Source organism: Microtus ochrogaster, unplaced genomic scaffold (assembly GCF_000317375.1).
Source record: "Microtus ochrogaster isolate Prairie Vole_2 unplaced genomic scaffold, MicOch1.0 UNK82, whole genome shotgun sequence".
Classification (NCBI taxonomy): domain Eukaryota; kingdom Metazoa; phylum Chordata; class Mammalia; order Rodentia; family Cricetidae; genus Microtus; species Microtus ochrogaster.
Genome location: NW_004949180.1, coordinates 133,803 through 142,600, shown reverse-complemented (window position 1 = coordinate 142,600; position 8,798 = coordinate 133,803). Strand labels below are relative to the sequence as shown.

The 8,798-nt window shown below is 45.0% G+C and overlaps 1 protein-coding gene across 1 annotated transcript in view; it reads left to right on the top strand.

The window, feature by feature from the left end:
* Nucleotides 1-1,884: 1,884 nt before the first annotated feature.
* LOC101988520 (retinoic acid early-inducible protein 1-alpha-like) overlaps nt 1,885-8,798 on the top strand; it is a 10,719-nt gene continuing 3,805 nt past the window's right edge. The window contains exon 1 of the mRNA XM_005370647.1: nt 1,885-1,975. Coding sequence (XP_005370704.1) covers nt 1,885-1,975 — 91 coding nt within the window. The remainder of the gene's footprint in view (nt 1,976-8,798) is intronic.

Below are 8,798 nucleotides of genomic sequence, written 5' to 3'. Positions count from 1 at the left end.
AGCAAGGGCCTAAACATTGTCTTTCACCTTTACCTTGTTGTCCTAATTAATTCAAGTATGAGCTATCGAATGTGGAATATGCCAGTTGGGTCACTACTGAAGAACAAATAGTCATGTGACTACTTGGAGATTGGCCAAAAATCAATTTTTAAATAAGTTTTGGCTCAGTTAAGTAGTGAGTAGCTTGACTAACTCAGAAGCAAATAGATTTTCAATGGTAATTTTTTTTAGAGGACACAAAAGCCTTGTGCACACAAATAAGCAGGAAACTTAGACACACAGCTCACCTCTTCAAAGGCATGAGGTGCAAAGTTGCTCTACCTGGAATCTAGAAATGAAGCCCTTTAACAACCTAGTGATCCTTTGCTCTGGGATGAGAGAGGCTCTGCCTTATCTCCCAGAATTTATGTCTTTACTTATACAAAACCTTCCTCCCTAAATGTTGAATGAGCATTGTTTTTAGAGCATAAAATCTATTCTTATGAATGATGTCATACATGCTTTACAACTTCTATGTTATCTTAGGCCCAGGTCAATCCTCATACCCACAGGCACTATGTTTACCTCAGTCATTCCCTCTAGACTGTAAATCTTGGGCACTATCTCTGAGTCAACAGTACATAGTCTTGGGAAAGAAGCCAGATGGACTTTGTAAGAAATCTCAATGCAAACATGTTTTAAATTGTTGCACCCTTGGGACTGAGTTAAGCACAGATGTGCTATGCTTAAATATGGCTAAAGTAAAATGATCTGGGGCCGACTCTAGAAATCCTGGGCCAGCAGCAATTACAATAAAATTGATAGAGTCGAGTTTCATTCTTGTTTCTTCAAGGATCGTTTTCCCCTGTGCCTGCTGTAAAGCCTGTAGGGGAATCAGCACAACTACTGCCGCAACATGGGATGCTGGACCGTTGGAGAAGATAAGGGAAGTTTTCTTCAAATAGAAATCAGAGGTTTAGGAAACTCGGTCCTCTCACCCAAGGGTCGAGACTGTAAGTGAGGGAGCTAATAACATGAGACAAAGCATTTTGTACAATTATTAAGATCTTTGTTGAGATCTCAAGGAACAAAATATTCAGAACATCAACTTTATGTGCATAGCCCTTGAAAAGAGAGATAAAATCCATGTTAATCATTTTATAGGCTGCAGTACAGTAATGTATTGCTTGGAACCTCTCAGCAGATTAAAAAAAGACTTTTCTGCTACACATCTTGGCTGGTTTTGGCATATAGCCAAAGGAGACTCTAACTGCTCAGGCTTCACATTAGTTAGAGCTATACTGTGGCTCTCGTGAGTCATCTTTCTGGAACTCAACGACTTCCTGTCTGTAGCTTGTAGGACTGCCAGGGTCTGGTGGAGCAGAGTGAGTTCCAAGAATGACCTGGAAGGGCCGAAGTACACTTTGTTGCTGTGGGCGTGGAAACCTCACAGGGACAAGAGCTGGTAAATTCCGGCGCATTTGGCAGAGAAACCAACTGAAGGCACGACTTATTCTCTCCTGATTCCGCTGCTCATGGTCCCTGAGGGCTCAGCTGCGGGTGAGTGAGGAGAAAGGACAGCAGGCTTGGGAGCCCAGGACCACAGCGCCCTCGCTTCTTCTTTCACATTGAGAGCTCTGCGTGCCCGAGCTTGAGGAACATCGCAGTGGGCTCAAAGACAGAACCGGAGCTGCGCGGCACGGAGGGACCCCGCAGAGATGTAGGAAAAGACGGGACCTAGGAGCCTGCTTGACTGGAGCACAGGAAGGACTGAATTCACAGCCCAGGTGCCCAAAACGCTCGCGAATCTCTGCGCAGAGTCTTCTGTGGGGGCCCTACTGAGGTCTCCCATTCTCTCCGCAGCTCCAGTCACACCTGTCTGGAACCTGGACTCAGGAAGGAACTATGGCAAAGGCAGCAGTCACCGGACGCAATCTTTCCCTAGTTCTGTGCCTTTTCCTTCTACTGAGCTGTCTGGGATCTTCCCTGTGGGCCAGTGAGTTACTGGGATTTAAAGGGAGGGGCGGGGAAGGGCACATGGGGCTACTGAGTCAGGAAGATCAAAGTCTCCTCATGGGAAGAAGATCCTGGGCTTCTATCTCTTCACTATCATTGAGATTTAAGTCTGGGCGCCCTTGTCCTCACTGCATCCCTCCCCTTTCTCTTCAGTGGATTGACAAAGTTAGGGGAAACGTTACTGCTGCAGGGCTGTAAGGGGCCGCATGAATGAGGAGGGCAGAGCAGCAGAAGGGAGTAGCTAGTGATGCCCTCAGCACCACTGGGGTCCACTGAAACCTAAGCCTCCTCACCAGTGCTGACCCCTCCAGGAGGCTGTGTCAGCTCCCTTGGACCTAAGGCAGTCTATGCTTTGAAGACTGTCTTCTGGGGATTCCTCACCAGCCCTCCACCATTCGGTGACCCCTTTGTGCTTGAACTTTCCTTCCCACCTTCTTATGCTATTCTCTGGAAGATGACAATAGAGGCTTCCTGGGAGAACCACAGGCAGCCATGACCATACAAATTCACCTCTGTCTCTCTCTGTCTCTGTCTCTGTCTCTGTCTCTGTCTCTGTCTCTCTCTCTCTCTCTCTCTCTCTCTCTGTTTTTGTTTTGTTTTAAAGCAGGATTTCAGACCACAGCCCACAGTATAGAATCTCCAATAATCCCATCTTTCCCTCAGTCTAAGCTCAGTTTCCATCCCCATGGGACTCATCCTATGGCTCCTCACTTTCTGGTCCATCTTGCCTTTCCCTCTTTCCCACCCATGAAGTGCATTTACGTTCTCTTCCAGGTGGCAGACTGCTCATGCCTGAAGACACCTTGGTTAAGCAGCTATGGAGTTCTCTGGCAATGGTCCTGGCTGGGGTGTTTAAAATCTTCTGTACTTGATCCCAAGCCCAAACAGTCTAGCTTTTGGGGAGACGACAGCAATAAGATACTGGGGTTCATTTAGGAAGGAGAGGTTTTTTTTTTTTCTGTAAATGGCAGGCACTAAATATTTTCAACCTGGAAAGTCTCATTATGTCTATCCTGCATCAAATACTCAGGTCTGCAGTCAGTGTGACAGATGCAGAAGGTAACAAGTTGATGTATGGGACAGCAGATTTGTCCTCTGTCCCCAGATTAGGTGTATACCCCATGCACCAGTATAGGTGTCCATTCACCCAGACTGTCTTGAAAAGCAGTGCCAAAGTTGCACATTTCCCAGTAAACAGTGGGTTCTATGTTGCCAATGATGTCCTTTCAAGCTCCAAGAGCAGAGCTGAGCAGGTGTAACAGAGGCTCTCTGTCCTGTGAAGACTTCAGTACTGATACAGTAGCTGTATTCATCACTTTCTGCTTCTGTGATGAACACCAAGGCCACGGTCACACACAGAAGGAAGGGTTTGGGATCTTAGAGTTTCAGAGGACAAGAGTCCATCACCTCACAGCAGAGAAGCATGACACCTGGACCCACAAATTTTTAGTTCAGTTTGTTTTATTTGTTGTTTTGTTGTTGTTGTTTTAGTATAGCACACATCTTGGTGAACTACACTTGTTTATTTATTTTTCAAGACAGAGTTTCTTTGTGAAACAGTCCTGGCTTGTTCGGAAATTTGCTCTGCAGGCCAGACTGTCCTGCACAGAGTTCCTCCTGCCTCTGCTTCCTGAGTGCTGGGATTAAGTCATGTGCCACCACTGCACAGCTGGTTTGGGTTTTTGAGATGAGGTCTCCCTATTTAGTTCCTGCTGTCCTAGAACTCACTTTGTAGAACAGGATGGACAAAACTCATAAAGTTCTGCCTTACTCTGCCTCTCAAGTGCTGACATGAGAGCTATGTGATACCATGTTGAGATGAGAACACATATCTTAAACCTCAAGCAAGGTCCAGAGATGAAGAAATGGGAATGAGTTTTGAAGCCACCCCCAGTGACACACTTCCTTCAGTCAGGCCATACCTCCTACACCTGTCCAAACAGCTGTCACCAACTGGGTACCACATAGTCAAACACCCTACTCTATAGAGGATAGGGTCATTCAAATAACCACACTAGACACTCACAGGAGCATCTGGGGGTCCATCCCCTAAGTGACAGTGCAGTAGTGAAGCAATACAGAAAGAATGACTGCACTTGCTGCTGGGCTGAATGGGATCTTGTTGGGATCTGGTTGATCCTCATGGGAAGGCAATCAGAGTCTGTCTTTGATGAGGTTCAGTTTTAATTTTTTTCCAGATTGATTTTGTTTTAACTGCCTGTATGTATGTACGTTACATATGTGCCTGGTACCATCAGAGGTCAGAAGAGGACATTTGATGCCCTGGGCCTAGAGTTACAGACTGTGGTCAGCCACCATGTATGGGTGTTGAGAATCAATCCTATATTAGATACAAGAACAAGTGTCCACAACCACTGCACCACCTCTCTAGCCCCAGTGGTTCATTTTTAACAATGGGCACAGGAGTTGGGGTTTTCATGGGACAGCAGCTTTCAGTTTTGTCATCATCTGTTTTGTCTTCTTTTTCTTTGCTTGTTTTGTTTTTGTTTTCTTTTGTTTTTTGTCACATCTATTAAATTTCTTTCTTTTTTATTATTTATTTATTTTTCCATTAAAAAATTTATCCTTCCTCCCCTCCTCCCATTCCCCTCCCACTCCCTTAGTCACACTTCTCCCTCCCCCTCCCTCCTTAAGAGAGGGCAGGGAACCCTGCCCTGTGGGAAGTCCAAGGCCCTCCCCTCTATATCCAGGCCTAAAAAGCTTTGCATACAAATAGACTAGGGTTCCAAAAAGCCAGTACATGCGGTAGAAACAAGTCCCAGTGCCTTTATCAGCCCCCAATGTCAGCCACAATCAGAGAGTCCGATTTGATCGCATGCTCATTCAGTCCCGGTCCAGCTGGATTTGGTGAGCTCCTATTAGAACAGGCACACTGTCTCAGTGGGTGGACCAACCCCTCACGGTCCAGACTTCCTTGTTTTTGTTTTTTTCAACACAAGGTTTCTCTATCTACCTCTGGCTGTCCTGGAACTTACTTTGTAGACAAGAATGGCCCCAAACCTACAGAGATCTGCCTGCCTGTGCCTCATTGAGTGCTTGAATTAAAGGCATTTGTCACCACCACCCACTTTGTCTTTAATTATTAAAACCCAGCCACATCTGGGTTAGCTAACCATCTTTCTGTATTTAGGATTTTGATGTTCTGTTAGTCATGACTCCTCAGCAATTAGACTTCAAGGTGGGTCCTTTTTACTCATCAGTGGACCACTGCCTTTGATGTTACTGCTTCCTGACCACTGCACCCTATGGGGCTTTTCTGTACCATGTTGCTACAGTTCAGGAATACAGTTTCTTAACACCAACTCCAGCCTCGAGCCATCACCATCCCTGAACTTCTTGCAACACTAGTGCCCTACTCTCTGGTCCTTCTCACTGTGCTTCTTGACAGGGATGGTCCAAAATAGAGCAGCATGGACTCTGTACACTTCCCCTGGAAATGTTTGCTGTTCCATCCACTCTGGCACATGCACTTCTCCGAGATTCTTGATTCCCACTCTTCTACTGCCAGATTGAACCAGTCTAGAATTTCTTTGTCCTGTAGTGTGGGCATGATAATCCTCTGAGCAGGTCCAGGAAGCCGTCCCTGGAGCACCACAGTGCATCCAGGGGAATGATCTCGAGTGTGTAGTTTTAATCTCACTCTTGCTGTGATAAAACACTCTACCAAAAGCAATTCATGTGAGAAACGTGGTCTTGCTCAGTGTTCTGGTGCTGTGAAGAGACACCATGACCATGGTAACTCTTAGAAAAGAAAGCATTTATTTGGGACTTGCTTACAGTTTCAGAGGTCTAGTACATTTTCTCATGGCGAGGAGCATAGTGGTACCCAGGAAGATATGGTAGCTGAGAGTTCTACATCCAGATCCAAAGGCAACAAGAAGAGAGAGACTCTGGGCTTGGAATGGACTTTTTAAACCTCAAAGCCTACCCACAATGACACACTTCATCCAATAAGGTCACACCTACTCAAACTAGGCCACATTTCTAATTCCTCTTAGGAAGTGCCAATCCCTAATGACCAAGCATTCAAATAGATGAGCCTATGGGGGCCATTCTTTTTTAAAATTATTATTTATTAAAGATTTCTGTCTCCTCTCCGTCACCACCTCCCATTTCTCTCCCCCTCCCTCAATCAACTCCCCCTCTCTCATCAGCCCGAAGAGCAGTCAGGGTTCCCTGCCCTGTGGGGAGTCCAAGGACCTCCCACCTCCTTCCAGGTCTAGTAAGGTGAGCATCCAAACAGCCTAGGCTCTATGGGGGCCATTCTTATTTAAACCACCACAACCATAGCCTTGTATAATTTTCATACCTGGGCATATGCCAAGGCTTGTGACCTTCTCACTGGGCATCCTTTCAATGCCTGGCGAACAACACTCATCCATGCTTCTCCATGGAACAGAATGAACATATTTTTTATCACATCTCTTTGACACAAGACTTTTCTGAGCCTTTTGACACACTTTTCAATACCAGCTTTAGAAGTTTTGGATTTTCCATTTCATGCAGTGTGGACCAGCCTGTAGTGGGGAGCGGCAGGCTGTGTTCCCACCCAGCTCTGCACGGCTAGCTTTGCGGTGGGCTGCATTCCGCTACCCAGCTCCAGGCCACCGGCTAGCTTTACCCGAAATAATTACATAGAAACTGTATTCTTTTAAGCACTGCCTGGTCCGTTATCTGTAGCCTCTTATTGGCTAATTCTCACATCTCGATTAACCCATTTCTAATAATCTGTGTAGCATCACGAGATGGTGTCTTACCAGGAAGGATTCTAGCCTACATCCGTCTGGGGTTGGAGAATCATGGCGACTGCCTGACTCAGCTTCTTTCTCCCAGCATTTTGTTCTGTCTACTCCGCCTACCTAATTTTCTGTCCTATTAAAGGCCAAGGCAGTTTCTTTATTTAACCAATGAAATCAACACAAAACAGAAGACTCCCACATCACCAGCCTCTGACCAGGTCCCTGCAAGTAACTCCTAGAGCACATGGGCATTGTCTCCAGAAAATCCTGGCTGTTTGCTGACTATTGACAGTGTGTCCAAAACATGGGGAGAGATCTGGCCAGTAAAGGGCCTGCTTCACAACCACGAAGACTTGGGTGATAGAGTGATAGAGTCAGGTTTGGTGGTGTGTGCTTTTACTGTCAGTACTAGGAAGGCAGACACAGGAGAACCCTGGAGTCAGTGGCAAGCCTTCTAGCCTGGTTGGTGAGTCCCAAGGCTTTTAGAGACCTTGTTTAATCAATGCTACTGTGACATACTTGTAATAAAGTATAAAAATGTTTTCCTTCTCAAATCTGAAAGTGTGAGTTTAAATACTTCCATGGCATTTATTATTATTATTATTATTATTATTATTATTATTATTATTATTTATTGAATATCTGGATGTTAGTACATCAGGGATGCTTTCTTTCAATCACCTTCATAAATCCCTATTCCTGCTTTAGTAAAACAGTGTTCTTTCACCAAACTTCTAACTGGATTTTTCTTACATTCTGCTGAAGAGAACAGCTCTAGGATCTTGTGTTTTCTCTTGCTATTAGTGAAAGTCTGGAGGACCAGGGGCCATAAGTGTGCTGGAAAACAACTGCCCAAGGACAGGGAGAGAGATCAGGGCTTCAAGCAGGTCACAGACAGAGATCTTTCCTCAAGAATGAGTTAGGGATGGAATTTTACATGGGAGAATGTGACATCCAATGACCAACATTGCTGTGTGAAGGGGCCCATTGGGAACACAGGAGCATGAATGTGTACTGTGCTCACAGGTGACAGCTCCCCTTCCTATGACAAGTTGCAGCATTACTCCAGGAGGCCTTTCCTGAGGTCCCAGGCTTCATGTTGAATTCACCATGTGTTCTTTAATGCTTCCTTTCCCTGTGTGATCAGTAGATTTGAAGTTCCAGGAATGTTTAGCCTGACCCTACAACCATTCAGTTCCCCCAAAAAACCACACAGAAGTCCTCATTAATCATAAATTGGTTGGCCTATTAGTTCAGGCTTCTTATTCATTTATTCTTACATCTTAAATTAGCCCATTATTCTTTTCTATGTTAGCCACGTGGCTTGGTACCTTTTATCAGCAAGGTATTCTGATCTTGCTTCCTCTGTAGCTGGCTACCTCTGTGTCAACTTCAGACTAATCCTTTCCTTTTCCCAGAATTCTCCTGTTCTCATTGCTCTGCCTATACTTCCTGCCTGGTTGCCCTATCTATACTTCCTGCTTGGCTACTGGCCAATCAGCATTTTATTAAAGTACAAGTGACAAATCTTTAGAGGGTACAAGACTGTTGTTCCACAGCACTTCCACCCCCCATTTTTCAAAACAAAAGTCTGATCTAATCTCCTTTGTTTAGCTTTTCTCCTGCCCATTATCCATAGCAGCTTGTAATCAACACTCTGGACAACATCCATAATCCATTTTTTGGGGGAAGAATATGGGCTAGTTCCTGCTGATTGGGGATGCCGATAATCTTATGGGGACTTAAAGAAGAGTTAAAATTATAATCAAGTCCTGATTGGAGTATTCTGTGAGGCTTGATCATTTCAGCCAGCAGTCTGGAAACTGTTCTGAATGTTGAACTCAGAGGAAACTCCAACAGAGGTCCTGTGAAATGCTTGATCATCTGGACCATCTGCTTCTATGGGAGATTTTTCAGGGGGTCTTCCTTGGTCAAACCTGATTTTTCTTAAGCCAGAATGAAGCTACAGCCTCTCATTTCCTGTGAAAACAAAACCAAAACTTCTTCTTCAAAATAACATATCTTTTGCCTTAAATTTTTTTT